The 19,693-nt window shown below is 34.5% G+C and overlaps 1 protein-coding gene across 7 annotated transcripts in view; it reads left to right on the top strand.

The window, feature by feature from the left end:
• PLCZ1 (phospholipase C zeta 1) overlaps positions 1-19,693 on the top strand; it is a 53,221-nt gene that overhangs the window by 14,439 nt on the left and 19,089 nt on the right. For all 7 annotated transcript variants that reach the window (XM_048048583.2, XM_066999264.1, XM_048048587.2 and 4 more), the window contains 6 exons: positions 183-384; positions 2,030-2,174; positions 5,169-5,321; positions 14,060-14,287; positions 16,564-16,720; positions 18,305-18,421. In XM_048048583.2, the coding sequence (XP_047904540.1) occupies positions 183-384; positions 2,030-2,174; positions 5,169-5,321; positions 14,060-14,287; positions 16,564-16,720; positions 18,305-18,421 (1,002 nt within the window). The remainder of the gene's footprint in view (positions 1-182; positions 385-2,029; positions 2,175-5,168; positions 5,322-14,059; positions 14,288-16,563; positions 16,721-18,304; positions 18,422-19,693) is intronic.

Genomic DNA, 19,693 nt, shown 5'->3' with positions numbered 1-19,693 from the left:
GTGTTCATGTTATTTTTTATGAATTTTAAAGTAGCAGTAAAGTGTTATGCTGTATAACCTTTAACAAAGTTCAGAATTGGCTACTAAAAATTATGGAAAGTACACAGATACATATAACTATCAGTTTGGCTGGCTTCACACCTCCCTTTTTTTTTTTTCCTTTTTTTTTTTTTTTTTTCCAGTGAGGAAAAGAAGGCAGTTGTCATTTGAAGGATTTATAAGGTACATGAGCTCAGAAGATTCTTCAATATTTAAAAAAGATCACCGGACTGTCTACCAAGATATGAATCACCCATTATGTGACTATTTTATTTCATCTTCTCACAACACCTACTTGATATCTGACCAACTAATAGGGCCCAGTGATTTATTTGGATATATCAGGTATTTAGATATTGTTTTTCAATATTGTAAACATTCTTAGGCTTTTTAAAAATTAATACTAACTCACATGTAATGCTGTTTGGCAGTTAAGGACAAAATCATCACAGACAAAAGTGGAAAATGAGAGAGTGGTATTTTATTTTGTGTGTACACTTTTCAGTATATTTGCCAGGCCATCTGTTCGTAGTCTGGAAACAATCTACTTTATCACTTACAGCACATAACATCTACCTCAAAGCAAATTAAATCTATAGTATTCAGCACAGCATATGATTAAACCAGTTTTTAATCTCAACATACCATGCAAAAATTAAAAGCTTCCTGAAATAAATGTAAAATTCCAGGGCCAACTCTATTCTGATCAATATAGAAGGCATACCATGGTGGAGTATGTCAAGGTTATCTGTGATTAGTGTTTGTTGCAATGAAGTCAGTTAAGAATACAGAAACAAAAATAAAACAAACAAACAAAAGGGTAGGTGGGGTGTGTTGTGTGGGCACTATAGTAGCCAGGAGGGTTTGAATGTGCAGCATGTGACTCCAAAAGGAAAAGGAAACCAGAATGCCTTATGGCCAAGGTGCATTTAGACGAAACAAACAGAGAGGTAGAAAAAGGGTTATGTATTAAAGGCAAAACAAAGAGAGACAGAAAATATGAAGATCTGGAAGACAGGTGTCCAGCATTCCTATAACTTGGTACTACTTCAGTGAAGTGAAAGCCGTTGGAAACATTCAACTGAACTTTTGTCTTTTGGTTGCTGTCTAGAAATTCTCTGATGGCTTGCAACCATCAGAAACCTTAGTGAATCTGTTTCTAACAGTATTTAAAATGATATGAGGTAAATACTATATTGTTTAAAATAATTGCAAATCTGATATAAAAGCCATTCACTTGTTTATCTACTTATTGGTATAAAGAAAGCATAAAATGATAAAATTAGAGCATATCCAGCTAGAAGCCTATTTAAGATATTCTTAATGTATAAAGGGTAGCATGTAAAGGACAGGTTGGTAATAAGGTAAAACAGTCTACAAGAAATGTTTAAATTGGTAGCAAGCCAAATATTAGAAACCCAAGACATGTAAGGGATGCCATTAACTTATTAAAAATGCAAACAGTAAATTTAAGATACTGAGGAACCTTTAGCTCTTCCTCTTAGAAACTAGGTGTGGGGAGAACAACTAAATTACATAACAACCAAGCACAACCTGACTTTGTTAGTGTGATACTGATATGCTGGTATTTTTAAGTATAACGGCTCTCAAACCTTCAGAAAAATCATGGAATAATAATAAATACAAAGTCCTTTCAACTGTTTCTTATTCTATTTTAAGCAACCATTTACCAGCATTCCAAAGTCCTTCTTCAAAACTTTGACTCTCTTTTTTAATCCCTTAGTGAAGGATATTCAGATAATGTATCTTCCTTCTTAACGCTCTAATAAATTGTGTTATCTAACATCCCTAAGATAAACAGCAGAAAATATAGCTCTGTCTAATATTTTTATAATTTCATTGAATTTACATCTTGTGATGGTAGACCAGTATATTTGTAATTATTCAATGTGCTTAGAATATAGGGACATATATTAAAGTGTGGTATTTTCCTTTTGACCACAAAATTGTTTCTTTTGCTCTTTTGAAGTGCTCTCTTAAAAGGATGTCGTTGCCTGGAAATTGACTGCTGGGATGGCTCAAACAATGAACCTGTTGTGTATCATGGTCATACTTTAACGAGCAAAATTTCGTTTTGTTCTGTGATTCATGTGATAGACAAGTATGCATTTGCGGTATGTATATGTATGTTATGCTATGTATGCCTATGCTATGGTGGTTTTAATAAAGCCTGCTTTATTAAATACTCTCTGTCTGATATTCTACAGGGTTAAAAACAAAACAAAACAAAACAAAAGCTGAGGCAGTGCTTGTGGAGCAGGTATCACTGAATTAAATTATGGGAAAACTGTGCAATCTGTATATAAATGAAAGATAAAAGTATTTTGCTGATGTTGATTTTAAATCAAGCTTGGTGCAAGGAATTCAGAAGATCTTAGTCAGTTTGTTATGTAGAATTCTCACTTGAGATCATTTAAGCAAGGACTGAATATAAACTGTAAAACTACCTCCAAATCAGTCTAATATTTTGCTTTCCTTCCTTATATCTTTTCATTTCTTTATTTCACTTACTCTTCTGTTGATGTCACTCTGTCTTATATTCTATGTTTGAATTTATAAAACAGAGAAAAATGCTAAACTATAGCTGTAGTTGAGATTTAATGTGTTTACATTTACTCTTCTTTTATTTTGACTTCAAGGCCTGATAAAGGTATTTTGTAAGAAGACTCATTAGGTCAGTGCCCCTTCTGTCTGTCTCTGGCAAAGCAGCAAAAGCTTGAGATCTTTTCATACCGTCTCAATCTCTTATATAGGTTTTGAGCAAAACTTATGCTCAAATGAAGTTCTGAAACACAGTTAAGATAACTTGCATTCTGGTTACCTTTACATTATGTGTGTGAATGTATATACATATGGTCATACATTTATATGGATTTTTATACAAACATAAATATAGCATTTTCAGATTTAAACAACTATATTTTTGTTTGTTCTGATTTCTATATATATTTAATTATTTTTTGATTTTATAAGATAGTAAAAACAAAAAAATATGATTTTGTTTCCCTGTTCTTCATGACACATTAGATTTAGTTTGCTTGTTTTTGCTATTACACAGTATATTATATATATAGCTGTAATGTAAAAGTTATTTAAGAGGCACAAGTTACAGAAAAAGATGATAAAATTACAATGATAGACAATAGTTCCTACCAAGTTTCAGTATAGCTTAAGGTGTGCTTCTGAAGGTGGTCAAGAGCAAATCCTCAGTGAAAAAGTGTAAAAAACAGAGTAAACGTAAAATGGTTCTTTCCTTATAAACTGACAGTTTAGATCCTACCCAAGCAAAGATTGAATAGAGTATTTGTTTTTTTTTTGTAGCCACTAGTATTGCTGGCAACTTATGAAAATTATTTACACAGTCAAAATGGATGTCTCATTTGAGCTATTCTTTAAAGTTTACTAGATTTCCCAAGTTTCATCTGTGTTGCTTGAGTGTTGTCAGAATAAGGAGTAGTGTCCCAAGAAAAATTTGTGACATTATAAAAAAAAAAATGCATTGCTTGTTCACTGAAAACAGTGATTTCTGAACAAATTTAAAGGATAGTTGAAATACTGTATTTCAGTTAATATCTTATAAATTAAACAAGAAACATTTAATACTGTTTAATACTGTGACTTTCAATTTTATAATAAGAGTTTTACCTTTTAAAAATGAACAAATAGAAAATATTTTCCTTCTTCTCATACCAAAGCTGTGTATACAATGGAGGAATTTTATTTTTATTTTATTTTTTATTTTATTTTATTTTATTTTATTTTATTTTATTTTATTTTATTTTATTTTTACACAAAGCAAGCACCCTACCCTGCAAAACAGAGAAATATTTTAAATCTATGTCATGTACAGGGAACTAGTGGCTACAATTAATGTTTAGTTGAAAGCAATTTTTGCCTTGTGTTTCAGTTGTTTCTCATTGTCATTTAAAATATATACCATCTAAAAAAGGATCCATCACTAAAATAGGTCAGAGATAAATTTAAGGTACAAAAGTATGTCAAAGCTTGGTTCTTCCAATATGCATGTGAAAATTGCAGTCATTTTGATTTCTGTTTTCCTTGTGTCTTGTTTCCTCTTCAAAAAATTACTTTTAACATTACATGGCTTCTAAAAAGTCATCTAAGCAATATGATAATTCCTATTTGGGATGAAATTACGTATTTAAGGGCAGTTGTGATATGCGTTTTAGGTGCAAAACTTCTTAGCAAAAACAGATATTAGGTCTGAAGAAATGAAGATTTCTGTAATTCTGAAAAGCACCAAAAGAGTCATGTTTGTGAGATGAAGATTGATATCACTGATATTTTTAGACCTAGGAATGTTTCAAATCTCCTTTGAAATTAACCTAAACATTTTTTTGCTTTAGTGTGTCTGTTAGGTTTTAGCCCTATCCTCCTTTGTGAGTTTTTTTCTTTCTTTTTTTTTTCTTTCCTTTCCTTTTTTTTTTTTCTTCAGATGACAGTGTTATTTCTCTTTTTTCTTTGTAAATTCATTTGTTGAGAAAAGCTGTTCCAGGCACACAGCAACCAATGTATCATTCTTTGGAAGCTCTGTGTATCAGCTGAGTAATTAAGTCTGTGAGAAATGTTGCTTTCTGCTATCATCTTGTAGTCTGCTCTGTGTAATTGAATCAGCCTGATTTTTGCCTGATTTAACACTTATTTTCTCACTAATTTCTTCACATTCAATATTAGTCAGTGTGTGAAATGCCTTTGATATTTTCTATTGATTATTGTAGAAATACAGTTCAATATACACTTCCCAAAGGTCAACATAAATACTGTGTGGTTTCTTTAATGAAGTTTTGTGTACTTAACTGATCTTCGATTCTCTGTAGACCTGTCCTTTTTTTTCAACTCCCCCTAACTTCCTGAGGATGCATTTTTTTCTCTTCTCTGAACTTACAGTTACTGTTTCAACTGTGCTTTCTCTTTTCTATAAATATTGTGAGATTTTTATTTTGCTACTAACATGAAACAACTGACATATTTTGGAAATAAAGAAAAATACAAATTACTACAAAAGGGCTTTTTGTAAGATATTTTGGGGAATCAATAAGTCCTTTTTTATTTGTTAATCATAATAGATTTCAAATTATATTTTTCAGGCATCTGAGTATCCAGTTATACTGTCTTTAGAGAATCACTGCAGCCCTAAGCAACAGGAAATTATGGCAGAACATTTAGAAAATATTCTAGGTGACAAACTTCTTACTTCAACAATTGGTGATTCAGTGGTGACTCAACTACCTTCTCCTGAGGTAATAACATCATTTTTTTTTTTTTTGTATTTGATGGAAAAAAACAGCTTCCTGACCTCTGCCCACTCCTTTTTTTTTTTTAAACTCTTCTGAAATTGCTCATCTGAATGGACTTCAGATGGTAAAAAATAAATAAAAAAATGAACATCGCAAAAATGTACCTTTTTTTAAAATTTATTTATTTTTGGTAAGAGCAAACATACATCGTGCAGATAGATATGGAAGCCAATAATGTACTAATACATACATTTTTTTTTGCAAAGCCTTGCAATTCACATGAATCCAGTTTCTGGTGCTTTGGATACATTTAATTTTAACTTATATTCAAGTGCAGTTAACTAAAGTTTGTGGGTTACATTTTATTTTATATCGAAACATGGCAGCTGTAATGTGTCTTGTTGTGAACTATACTAATGCTGAATAAAACTGCATATCAAAAACTAGTGTTTTAAAGGTCTAAAAGAGAAGACAAAATGAAAATTTTAAAACAACACTGTGCTTTAAAACAAAAAACCAAAAATCTTCACTATGTATGTATTGTTGTATCTGTTATCTGCTAATTTATTTTAGTTCCTTAGATTGAAAAAAAAAATCCTGAATTTTAAAGATGTTACAGAAATGGAAATTTAAATCCACATTCTTTGTTGACAAATGTGGTGGAACCGTTTCATTGAGTTCTGTTACTATAAAAACATTTTCTCTTTCTCTTTGTGTTTCACCCTAAGGCAGTAATTCTCAGCTGGTGGCTTGAGACCCCTGGGATATGAAGTCAGAAAAGGCAATTAGATGGGTGTTGAAAATTTAATTGCAAACTAAAACAAATAAATTCCCATTGTTCCAGTCTTTGCACATAATTTTCTTTCAAGGACATAAGATTTTTTTTAATGTTCTATAACACAAATAAATGCGTACAAAATAATTATTTAGACTTGTCACTCTTATCAGAGCTATATCAGATATATTTTCAGCAGTTTTTTACAGTAACTGAAAAGGAACAATGCAAATGTAAATGTTTTATTTCACAATGGGGAAGAAACACTGTCTCAGGGAAAGGCAGCACACACACAGATGTATTTTGGTGAAGTATTTGTCAGGGAAAAAAACATTTTTGAAGTGGTGTGTCTGAAAGACTTGCTAAAATATTAGAATAGTGCTGTATTTCATAACAATGTTGGCTTAAATATATTTAGTTTATCTTAATAAATTTCTCATAAAGCAAACTTTTTTTTTTTTTGATTCTAGCAAACTTTTTTTATATCAGTGTCCAATCTCACTTTGCAACCTGGTAATCATTACTATAAATTGGAAAAAAATATAAACTGTATTAATCAAGGAATCACAGAATCACAGAATTGTTAAGGTTGGAAGGGGACCTCTGAAGTCCATTTGGTCCAACCCACCTTGAGCAAGTTGCCCAGGACCATGTCCAGGCAGCTTTTGAAGATCTCCAAGCAGGGAGGCTCTACAACCTCTCTGGGCAGCCTGTGTCAGTGCTGTGGCACCTGCACAGCACCATAGTGCTTCCTGATGTTTAGGTGGGACCTTCTGTTTTCCAGTTTGTGCCCATTGACTCTTGTCCTGGCACTGGGCACCACTGAAAAGAACCTCCTTCCATCTTCTTTGTCTCCTTACTTTAGGTATTTATATAAAAAAACAAGATCCCCTCTGAGCCTTCTCTTCTCCAGGCTGAACAGTCCCAACCCTCTCAGCCTCTCCTCATAGGAGAGGTGTTCCAGTTCCCTGATGATCTTGGTAGCCCTCCATTGGACTCTTTCCAGTATATCTAGGTCTCTTGTACTGGGCCCAGAACTGGACACAGTACTTCAGGTGTGGCCTTACTAATGCTGAGTAGAGTGGAAGGATCACCTTTCTTGACCTACTGGTGATACATTGCCTAATGCAGCACAGAATACCATTAGTTTTCTTAGCAGCAAGGGCACATTGCTGACTCATGTTCAGTTGGTGTCTACCAGGACCCCTAGCTCCTTTTTTTTCTAGAACTGCTTTCCAGCTGGGTGGCCTCCAGCATGTACTGGTGCCTGGGCTTGTTCCTCTCCAAGTGCAGGACTTTGCTCTTTGCACATACCATGTTTGCTTAAAAGCATCTCAAAGCATAGCTACATTCAGTCTAGTTGCTGTACAAGGACCATATGTCTTCTGTAGCTGAGAATCAGTGTACTGCATCTGAATCATGGAGTCACTGAATTGCATACCACAAATATTATTTCTATGGGATATGTCCCTTACAAAATGTTTATTGTTATATAGACAATGCATACTTCATTTATCCATAGCTTAAAGTTTTCATAAATCAGCTCTGTAGAATGTGTCTGAAAATGCATTAATGGATTCCATGCTTATTCCTCACTTAAAGATATGATGTTTAGGTGAGATTCATTCTATTGAAACTTTAATGTTTTACAGTTATGTGAGATGTATTCCACAGTAAGAGTTACCCGAATAATACCAGTGTCCTCAGCTGATTTTCAGAAGTCTGAAATTAATAAACCATAATGTTGAGAATGAGCAAAGGTTAGGGCCATCTACATTTCACTTAGGTGCTCTGATCATGTGAGAAAAAATATTAGAATTTTATTCTCCAGTAGAAGACTGGATTTGTAAACTGAGTAGTAAACTTGACTTTTGGCTAGCATCTTTTTGAAAAACACTTTTAGTCCATGTTCAAAAGAAGTAGTTGAATCACATCTGTAAAACTAGGGATCTTGTGCACGTTTAAGGCCTAGGTAAATTCATTATCCTTTGAGTGAGACAGATTCTTGATCTTAAGTCTGCTTTTCTTAAGCAGTACAAAAGAGATCTTATGGAACCAGAAACAACCAATTAAAAGTGCTCTTGGTGGGAGAAATTCGCAGTTAATATAGTAACGGTCTGTTTGTCTCCTATATCAATTACTGTTCCACTTTCATCTATTTCATCTGGCATACGATTCTGTAGGAACCCAGCTAGTAAAGCCAGGAAGTAAATTGGATCACAATTGTTAACACAGGTAACAGAAGGCACTGGTCTTTAAGCATGACAGTCTTCCAATTTCTAATAAAAGTCTAATAAAATGTATTAAGTATTAGGATGATTAAAGTTCATTATAGTTGCTCAGATATGAGACTGATTCAACAGAATGATAAAAGTGTTCATTAGCATGGCTCAAGTACAACTAATACACTTGCTTAGAAACTGAATAAAATGTAATAGACCAAACAATTCACCTTGCAAAAAAATCACTAGAAATAATGCAGTCAAGAGAATTGGTGTTTCTGCGTAGTTGAGTACTTTTACTAGCAAATTCTTAATGCATATATATAATTATATGTATCCAGTGAGAAGGGAAAGCTTTGAAATCAGTTTCTTCTTTTGAAACTTTCCTGTGTAACTCATCTGCATTTAGATATTAACCTGTACCTTCCATTAAACATTGGAATAAAAAGGAAGAAATATAAAATACAGTAAAATGCAAAAAAAAAAAAAAAGAAAATAAAGGGTTATACACTCTAATTTAGCCTATTAACAGGTCACCTCTTGTCTTTGCTATTCCTTTTATCAATGTGTTTGTAGAACCTATAGGATCCCTCCGAAATTTGACTCAGGACTAACTAATTCAGACCTGCTTCTCTTATCTCTCAGATTTCTTTTGCAAGGACCTTCAGTAACAACTTCTATCCATCTCATGAGCCTGAAACATTAACTTTCTAGTGTGGAAATCCTCCTTATTTGTTAGCTACTGTTGTTCCTAGTTTTGATCGTCCAATCAAGGGGTTCATGCAACTCATATAAGGCTTCCTATTTACATTCACATCTCAGTGTTCTTCAAGATTCAAATCAAATGGCGCTTTTGTTAGAAGATAGCTAAGAGGTGCTCCTGATATATCCCTTTATCTCAGAGTTCAGACTTGACTGGTAGTTTTGGCTTAAAATATCTTGATTACTGGGACTTATAAGGCTGCCGCAAAGACATCCATTCACAATGTTACTAAACACAATTATCTTCCAGAATCATCAAAGAATTCTGGATTTGTTTGTTTGTGTAACAGTTGTACTTAACAATAGTGTCCTGTTGTTTTCAGTCAAGATAAACTTTGTCAGGGCCTCAAAAGCTTCCTCCATCTTAGGCTTTGTGAAAGGTGTCCCATCTTTACCCTGTATCAGTATTTAAACCAGTAATATAACACTTGAAATGAAAACTTTATCTAAAACTTTAAATTGATTTTAACCTTGTTACTTAGCAAGATTTTCAAGATTTGATATTCTTCTTACTAAGCAGGGAAAGTTGATCAGTAAAGGAGAACATGCTGAATATAAATAGAAGAAGCTCTACTTCTCTTTTTATACCTATGTCATAATTCCAGGTTTTGTTCTGAGTGTTTCTGAAGACTGAATTTTCGCTCCTAATGTAAACATTAATTGCAGGAGTCAGTAAGTGAGTTTGTCTGATCCATTCCAAACGCTTGTAAATTTTTCTTGGAGTATTGTGTTCAACAGTTCTGATTTATGTTGTACATTGAATTTACCAGAAAGCGTATTTAGTACAAGAACTAAGTTTTCTTGATTTAAGTATTTAAATATTTTTTCCCAGTTGATTGTACTTGGAGGTTTACTTTGTCAGTCTTCAAGTGCCCATTATGCTCTAAGGAAGATCTATAGTGTTTTACATATTTATTTATTTTTAATACGTTTACAGTTTATAAATTCATAGATAGTAAAGGTGTATTTTAAAAACATTTTGTATATTACATTCAAACTAAAAAAGTGGGTCTTCAGACTTTCGGCTCATTATCTGCTAAAAAAATTCAAGACACAGTTATTCAAAAAGATGCCAAATGTTTATCGCTGCTGATTGCCAATTAAAGGACTCAAATTTCACATAGTCTCTGATTTTGTAACCATACGTTTGTTATAAGTTCTTTTGAAGATCTGCTAGAATTTCAGACTTAAAATGTCTGGCATGTCTTTTTCAGTTCATGGTTGATTTTCAATGGGTTGTGTTAACTGTTAGTGGAATCTGCTTCTGGCCCCAAATTAGAAAAAAAAATTCTTCTTGCTACAGTATTTTCTGTAACTGTTTTTGAAAAGAGTGCTATGATTTTAAAATGTTAACTTTACAGATTTTTTTTTTCTACCTCAGGGTATTTACCTATTTTCCATAATAATAAATAAATAATTTTAGAAACTATGTGCCTTAAAATTTCAAAACAAATTTAGAAACTATTTGCCTTAAAACTTCATGGCCACTTTTTATCTGATGACCCAGCCTATGGTCTTTCTTTACTTAAAGCAAATTTACATACAGTAGTCATTAATATATCCATAGAAAAGTTTTTCTTCTCTTATATACCAGGTCTTTTTTGATTTGTAGAATTAAATCTTACCTATGAACATCAAAACACAGGATCAAATGTGCATAGAATTGCTTTTAAATATTGGGACATAAAAATATACAAAAGAAAATTCATAACTCTTTAAAATATGAATAATACTACTCATATTAAAACTCTTCTAAAAATACCACAGAAAAAGAATGGGTGCATCAATAAGAAATGAAGGAAGTGTTAAAGGGCATCCTTATTCTGAATCACCCATGCAGAGAGACTAATCAAATCTTACACTAGCATGGCATTGATAGATATTAAGCATAGGATATCTCATTCCACTGGCACAGTGACGAACTAATAATACCAGATCTGAAGGGATGAGACTATCAGCAAGGAGGACAGCAATTTAAATAAAAGGAATGTCAATTTCATTCCCCACAGCTCTCATTTCTATTATAAAACTTCATTTTTACATGTATGTTTCTATCATTCAAGCTTTTTATATGTATTCAGTGGATACCTTAAAATGCAATATTTGCCACACATGTAAGTTCAGTTATCCTTTATTTAATATATAAGTATTTGTTCCTTGTTTCTATAACTTTCCCACGGTATAGCCTTCCTTTTCACTATTGCATATGAGTCTTAAGGAATATTTTTGTGGATCACTTTATCCAAGAACCTGAATAAGTTCTGGTACTCACTGACAGTTCCTGTATACAGAGGTAAAGATGAATGTCTGCTACATAATAGCTGTTTTACAGTGAAGATTGTATCATAAGTGAGATTCATACAAGTATCAGAGGCATAGATGAAAGAAATCTTATTGGAAATAAACGTTAATGACATTTTTCCTAAGTCCGTCATTACGGAAGTAGTTATCTTACTAGTGAAAAAATACTTTGTTATTCAATGAGAGAAAATTTACTAGATAAAAAAAAGAGAAAAATAAATGATCATTTGAATAATTCTATATTTCATCCAAACCTTCACTCAATCAAATTATATACATACTAATGCAAATATTCCTCTTCACGATTGTCTAAAAAGATAATGTTCAGTCTTCTCAAATACCAGTCTTAGGTTTATTATTACTGTAGTTTCTTTCCTCTTTCCTCTTTCCTCTTTCCTCTTTCCTTTTCCCTTTTTCCTTTTCCCTTTTTTTCCCTCTTCCCTTTTTTTTCCCTCTTCCCTCTTCCCTCTTCCCTCTTCCCTCTTCCCTTTCCCCTTTCCCCTTTCCCCTCCTTTCCCCTCCTTTCCCCTCCTTTCCCCTCCTTTCCTTTCCCCTCCTTTCCTTTCCCCTCCTTTCCTTTCCCCTCCTTTCCCCTCCTTTCCTTTCCTTTCCCCTCCTTTCCTTTCCTTTCCTTTCCTTTCCTTTCCTTTCCTTTCCTTTCCTTTCCTTTCCTTTCCTTTCCTTTCCTTTCCTTTCCTTTCCTTTCCTTTCCTTTCCTTTCCTTTCCTTTCCTTTCCTTTCCTTTCCTTTCCTTTCCTTTCCTTTCCTTTCCTTTCCTTTCCTTTCCTTTCCTTTCCTTTCCTTTCCTTTCCTTTCCTTTCCTTTCCTTTCCTTTCCTTTCCTTTCCTTTCCTTTCCTTTCCTTTCCTTTCCTTTCCTTTCCTTCCTTCCCTTCCCTTCCCCCTTCCCTTCCCTTCCCTTCCCCCTTCCCTTCCCTTCCCTTCCCTTCCCTTCCCTTCCCTTCCCTTCCCCCTTCCCTTCCCTTCCCTTCCCTTCCCCTTCCCTTCCCTTCCCCCTTCCCTTCCCCCTTCCCTTCCCTTCCCTTCCCTTCCCTTCCCTTCCCTTCCCTTCCCTTCCCTTCCCTTCCCTTCCCTTCCCTTCCCTTCCCCCTTCCCTTCCCTTCCCTTCCCTTCCCTTCCCTTCCCTTCCCCCTTCCCTTCCCTTCCCTTCCCTTCCCTTCCTTCCCTTCCCTTCCCTTCCCTTCCCTTCCCTTCCCTTCCCTTCCCTTCCCTTCCCCCTTCCCTTCCCTTCCCTTCCCTTCCCTTCCCTTCCCTTCCCTTCCCTTCCCTTCCCTTCCCTTCCCTTCCCTTCCCTTCCCTTCCCTTCCCTTCCCTTCCCTTCCCTTCCCTTCCCTTCCCTTCCCTTCCCTTCCCCCTTCCCTTCCCTTCCCTTCCCTTCCCTTCCCTTCCCTTCCCTTCCCTTCCCTTCCCTTCCCCCTTCCCTTCCCTTCCCTTCCCTTCCCTTCCCTTCCCTTCCCTTCCCTTCCCTTCCCTTCCCTTCCCTTCCCTTCCCTTCCCTTCCCTTCCCTTCCCTTCCCTTCCCTTCCCTTCCCTTCCCTTCCCTTCCCTTCCCTTCCCTTCCCTTCCCTTCCTTCCCTTCCCTTCCCTTCCCTTCCTTTTTCTTCTTTCCTCCCCAAAAACTCATGGATTTGAGCACTATATGCTGTGAACTAGCTTTTCATTTAATTGCAGAACGTTTCCCTATATCCATGTCTGGATACTCAGATGATTCTTTTTAAAAAATGCTGTGCAACGTCATAGCAATTGTGTACAGAGAAAAATGAGAGATATCTTCAGCATTCAACTTACTAATGGTTATAAAGATTTGTATAGCTTTTCAAAGCACTATGCTGGTTGAATAAGATGCTGTTAGAAAATTCTACTTCCAAGTTAATAATCTCTGAAAACCCCTATTGATAGGTGACTAACTACTGGATGGACTAGAGGTCTTTACTTTCTCTAGCAAAAGTGATAGTAATCTCAGTCCTCTCAGCTTCATATGAAACATGTCCGTTTAAATATGACATAAAACAGAGAAAAGCCTCAGGCAACAAATTACCAAGCTCTGTTAATTTGCCTGAATAGGTAAGCTCAGCATGACTCCATTCTCAACAATAATAACATAATACCAAAAGTTTTAAATTAATGTGTTAAATACATGTGCACTAATGTACTAATCAAATAGCATTTTTTAGCAGTTAGAATAACAAAAAATAATCTTCAAATGAAGGTAAAATAAACGTCTATATGTCTACATATAAAAATGAATTCACACTTAGTAAAATAAATAAATAAATAAATAAATAAATATAATTCTTGTGTTTTAACTGGTCATCACCTCTGACACTTCTTACCTTAATCTTGATCATAGTTTCAATATCTGTGTGGTGGAGAGAGGTTTCTTTTTTTTTTTTCTTTTTTTTTTTTTTCCTGTTCTGTGGTTAGATATTCACATTCTATTATTTATTTAGCTCCCCAGTCTCTGTTTCTGTTTGGTTTACTTGCTTTTGAAAACTGCATCATTTATAACTATATTCACTGCTTTGTGCTACCTCACTTCATTATACTTAATAAACAGCTTTGAAAGGGGGTTAAACAAGATATCTTGACATGTCTAGATATGAAGATCTACAATTCATCCACACATAATTCTAGTTACTATTATTTAATCTCTTTTCTACAGGCATTAAAATTCAAAATATTGGTAAAAAATAAGAAAGTTGGGACAATTGAGGAAACTATGCTCAGGAAAGGTCAGGACAGTCATGGTGAGACAGGGGAAATTTTTGAAGAGGAATATACATCAGAAGAAGATGAGACTGATGAGAAAGCCCCTCTTCAGCAAAAGAGTGATTCCTCAAAAAGAAAAAGTGAAAATAGACCTTCATCCCTACCCCGAAAAAAGGCAAAGGTAAAAAACACCCATCTTGATTTAATTTAGAAAACACATAGCTCTGTGTCGGCCTGTTTTTATTTTATTTTATTTTATTTTTTTTTTAAGAAGGAATATACCTTATATCTCAGAATAGAGACTCCATTTAAAAAGCAGGCTTTAAAATTACTTACAGTAATATGTTTTGAAATAATTAGTTCCAGATCAAGGTTTTGGAGTTTTCCTGATTGTTTCACGACACTCCAACTGGAGCATATTTTAGTATTCAACAACAAAGAAAGCCTTCCCTGTGTTCCCATACAAAATGCATCTGCATTTTTCATTTTCAAGTCTTTTGCTCATCCTGGGTGCTCACTAACACAATAGGCCCACCTTTCTTGTTGGTCCCAAGGTCCTCCTGTAACTTTGCAAGGACACTTATAGTGGTTCCTGATGATGAAGGACACAGTTTTCTGTTCTACCCTGCAGTCCACCAGTCTGTCTTGGAGATTTTGAACAGCTCCCGTATTCCCCAGTTCTCTTCTGAATTTATGCATGAAGTTAGGTGTAGACTTCTGGTTGCACTAGAACGTTTTTAAGCACTTTTTATAATAGAAAAGGTATTTTAACATTTATTATGTAAAGACTTAACATTAAATACTACTTCTGAAAGAGACACTATAAAAATTGGATGTAATTTTCTTTCTGATAGTCAAATTGAACTTACTCATTTTGTTAACCAAATAGTAGCTCTCTACCGTGGAAACCCATCGCTTCACCAGCTTTCAAACTGCTTTCTTCAAGTTTTTAAGCAGGCAGGAAGCACCTAATATCCAGACATCTTTGTAAATCATGCTATGATTATATGAATACAGATAGACTGGCAATGATCCTCAGAAATCAGCATTTTGCTGAGAGGCAGTGGATTCCTCAGTGTCTTTTTTTTCTCTCAGTGATTTGAATTTCAAGATTTTTGTTTCTTTCTCTTTCCGCCTGGTATGGAGATATAGCAAGGAAAAATTCTGTGGAAGGATGAAATCCTCTGAACAGGGAAGAACAAATTTCTGGATAAGAGGGTCACATATATTTGTAATATCATGTTACAGACCAGAACATATACCACATACATCTTGACCAGTAGCAACCAGAGATGCCACATTTCACAGGCAGAAGAGAACATGGTGTCTGGAGTCCCACTCTATTGGACTGGGAGTATTTATTCTGGGGTCCCACTCCATTGCTCTATTAGGAGGGCACAAGAATATTTAAATCCACACCTGAGATACTCTAGTGACAGTGTAGGCTTTGGCTGCATCACTGTTTTCCACATCCAGAGAGTTACATTATTCAGGAGTTCTGTGACAGTAGACTCCTATTGCTCCTCTTGGGACGTAGCACCAGAATAAGTAACATGCTTAAATTCTGTGTGGTTTAAGAGCCGTGAGTTGGCAATTCCTACTATTATGTCAGATGAGAACTTGCTTTCAAAAGCTGAAATGGAATGTAAACATTATTAACATCAGCAGCTCTTTTCTGGCTACTACCACTGATTGGCTCGTACATGTTAAGTCAAATGAAGAGGTCACATAGTACCTCAGTTTAAGAAATAAAATGCTTGTAAAATTTTCAAGTCACTTCCACTGTACACCAGCCTTTGATTTTGCTTGCTTTGGTAATGAAGTAAGACTAAACAAAGACTTTGGCTAGGGAACTTTCCATCTTGATTAAGAAGAACAGAGTTTACGTGACTTCAAAGCAATACATAGAGGAATGTACCTATGACTGATTTGCTTGACGTGGTAAAATATTCTCCTGATATCTCCTTTTTATAGTTGAGTTTGTGTTATCAACATAAATGCTGTCTCCTTTTTTTCTTTCTCCAAGTACTTCCTACCAGTATAGCTTTCCTAACACTTTATGTATTTAGGAATATGAAGTTGGACATATGTTTTAAATGAGTACTGCAAAAAGCCATGAAAAATGACTTTAGTTTATATACCAGTCTCAAAAACAGGGAAATATTAAGGCTTTCGAACAGCTGTCCAGCACTGCACCAGGAAGCCCTGGAAGCATCCCTCCATTCACTCCACATCTACTGTGATGAACACAGGGACAATAACCTTTTTTGTCTCTGACTGGATCACCTCTTACTATCAAAAGTCATATCTTAAGCTAAAATAGATATTAATTGTGACGTTTTCCCATGCTTTGTGCATCTAATGTGATGCTTCTTCTGAATTGTTAAGAATAATCATGACATACACATTATTGTGATTTTTTTTTGTTCTCACATTATTTCATATTATGATTATTAGATGAAGAAGATAAAGATTGCCATTGAGTTGTCAGACCTTGTGATTTATACCAAATCTGAGAAGTTTGTAAGCTTCGAGCATTCACTAGCTAATCAGAAGTGCTATGAAAATAATTCAATTGGAGAGGTTAAAGCACGAAAATTTGTTAAACATTCAGGTAATTTCTTTTGATTTAACCACATAAATGTTATGATGTTGCTACGGTTCATTGCTTAGGAATTGGAAGGGTTAGAAATCTTTATGAAATGCACACTGTCCAATTTTATTTGGTTGTTTCTATAAGATTGTTTTAGAGATACCTCATCATTTGAACTGCATTTTTATGTTTTCAGTGGGTTTTGTGAGCAAATTTGAAATTCAAAGTTGTTTTAATTTCATGTAGTTTTATAAGAACAAATATTTACACAGTATACAAAATTCATGAATACCTTTTGATTCATTTTTTCCTCCATCAAATTAACTAAAAGTTACAGTCAATACTTGAAAATGTAAGGAACAGTTTTTTTCTCCTTACATGGTTTGTAGTCCTCAATGAAGTTGAGCATGCAGTACCCCTGTCTCTGATGATAACTGCAGATAAAAGAAATCACATGAACGAATGAATAAACCCCATAGCAAGCAGTCTGTTCCATCGCACCACATCTTTCACACAGGCCAAGCTGGATTATTCAAAACTCCTTCTGTGTTGGGATATTTCCATTTGGTGCAGCTTCTGCTGTTTTAACTCCAGCTGTCTGCTGGAAGTCTTCAGGGAGTATTAAGAACATGAGAATGAAGTCTGCCACAAGCCCATTCATTTAGGACCAGTCCAGCTGCCACTCACTTCTCTGTGGGGATGAATCGATGGTTGGTTAGGTGAATGGTGCTGAATGGCATTAAAGCAAGTAGGTTTTTGCCAGCTGTTCTTAGTCAAAGTTCTCCCTGGTCTGTCTAGCAATCTCGTAAATCTCAAAGTATTTTGTATTAAAATAAAGGAGCAGGGAGAGGATGGAAGGTATCAGAATGGTGATCCTAAAAGTGTAAAGTTTTCTATTTAATCACTTAACTGGAATAGTTTAGATAGAAATCATTCTAGGTTTTCCACATCTCAGTGGTTTATGACTTTTTTGGAGGGGAAGGAACACTGCTAGGAGCAAGAAATTCAACTGACTTGAATAGTCAACATCTTCTGAAGATTACAAAGTAGCCAATTAGTATATTTTAGAAAAGTACTGCTCACTGGTGTTGAGATTATTCATTCAATTTCCTTAAACCTCAAAACAGCAATCAAGCTTAAATTGTTTTAGAATAGATTTTTTTTTTTTTTCCAAGTGAACAATTCAAGAATGAGTGGGCTTTTAAACAAATTTCCTGTTTTGTGTCTTTCCTATTTTCCAGGGGATGTAGTGGGTTTTAGTGTAAAAGATGTGTATTTAGCTAATAAAAAGGTAAAGAAACAGAATATTTCCCTGAAGGAATGATCCTCAGTTATTGAACCTTTAACAATAATCTGCACTATACTTCCATATTTTAAGGTTTAAAAATAGGATTTTTAAGGTCACATGCACTACTGTATTGTGTAGAAATGCCATGAAATGTTAAAAAAAAAAAAGCAAAAAAGCAAAAAAGCACACACACACACAAAAGCTGGATCAGATTATCATATTTTTCTTATTATTTATTCCAATATGATCTCTCTCTTTTTTTTTTTTTTTTTTTTTTAAAGTTTGTCTTACCAAAGTTTTATCATTCTGTTTTTCAGGTAATGAGTTTGTTTCACATACTTCACGATTCATTACAAGAATCTACCCCAAAGGGACAAGAGCAAATTCTTCAAATTATAATCCTCAAGAGTTCTGGAATGTGGGGTGTCAAATGGGTATGTACATTTGCAGACAGTTGCATCCAAGGCTTTGCAGAGACTATAGAGATAAAAGATTTTTTTCCTTTCCATAATATTTTTTGTGAGATATAAGTTACATATTTTTCCCTCACTGGCTAGACTTCTCCTTCTGTCTACATATTTAGGTAATTTTTACATCCCAGAATCCGGGAATTCTGATATAGAATAATGAAGAGGAATATTATTTTCAATTATATATTTTTGTAATTAATTTCAATTATGTTCTAACTAATTATAAATATCTTTTTTTTTTAAATAGCTGTAGTCACATGCCAAACTTTCCAAATTATTGTAGTTCATCAATTCCTTTAAACTACTGTTTTTTGATTTTGTGTTCTATTGAATACCGAGAAAAACACTGTTAAGAATAATACAACATTATTAAGCTTTGAACCTTGGTTTGTACTACTCCCAGCTCTAAGACTAAATGAAGCATGATTTAATCTTATGAAACACTGTAGTGAAAACATATATAAACAACTTTCATGAGCTAAGATATAACTTTCTTATTTTACTTCATATAACTTCATTTTTTATTAATAATTCTGTGATATTTCTTTGTGGCTGTCTGCATGGAGACTCTAAAGAATAATTCATATTTTACTGCCTGTCTGCTTGGGGTGAAATTATTACGTTAACTATGTTACCTTAGTTTTAGAGGTAGAAGTGAGCACACTGCTCATTAAGCAGTGTACTTCCAGAACAAGAAAAAAAAAATGCAATGTTCCTATGAAGAAAATTACAATGGATTACATTCTTTTGCAATCTGTATTAATCAAACTCCATAACCTCTGCTTATTTGTCAGCTGTGGCTAAGCTATCACCAGAGCATGTTTATAGGATAACATGGGAGTGGTAGCTTATTTATTTATTTATTTATTTTCTGCCTTTCTTATTTTCCACTTTTATTATTATTTAATTCATTTTCAACTGAGGTCTAGCACTCCCTGTGGAGAATAGAAGCTGCTGCTTGTTTAGCTAAATGTAGGAGTTGTTGGAATGCAATTGCTTTTGCTTTTGGCTAAGGTAACCCTATAGCATTAAATTACAAGAGGTGATGGAAAGGTATATGTGTGTGATCTAGGAATGTACACAGTAATGAAATCCTCATCTGAGCCATCTGCTGGACTGCCAGTGGTTTTGTGTGACTGGAGGGGCAGCAATGCAGGAGCTGTGGGCACAACAATTACTGTTGGTGTCAAGAATTCCCAGATTATGATATGCTACTGCAAAGAAGGACTCAAACAC

Source organism: Anser cygnoides, chromosome 1, assembly GCF_040182565.1.
Source record: "Anser cygnoides isolate HZ-2024a breed goose chromosome 1, Taihu_goose_T2T_genome, whole genome shotgun sequence".
NCBI classification, from domain to species: Eukaryota; Metazoa; Chordata; class Aves; order Anseriformes; family Anatidae; genus Anser; species Anser cygnoides.
Note: the sequence above shows the minus strand (reverse complement) of the source record. Positions and strands in the feature narration are given on the sequence as shown.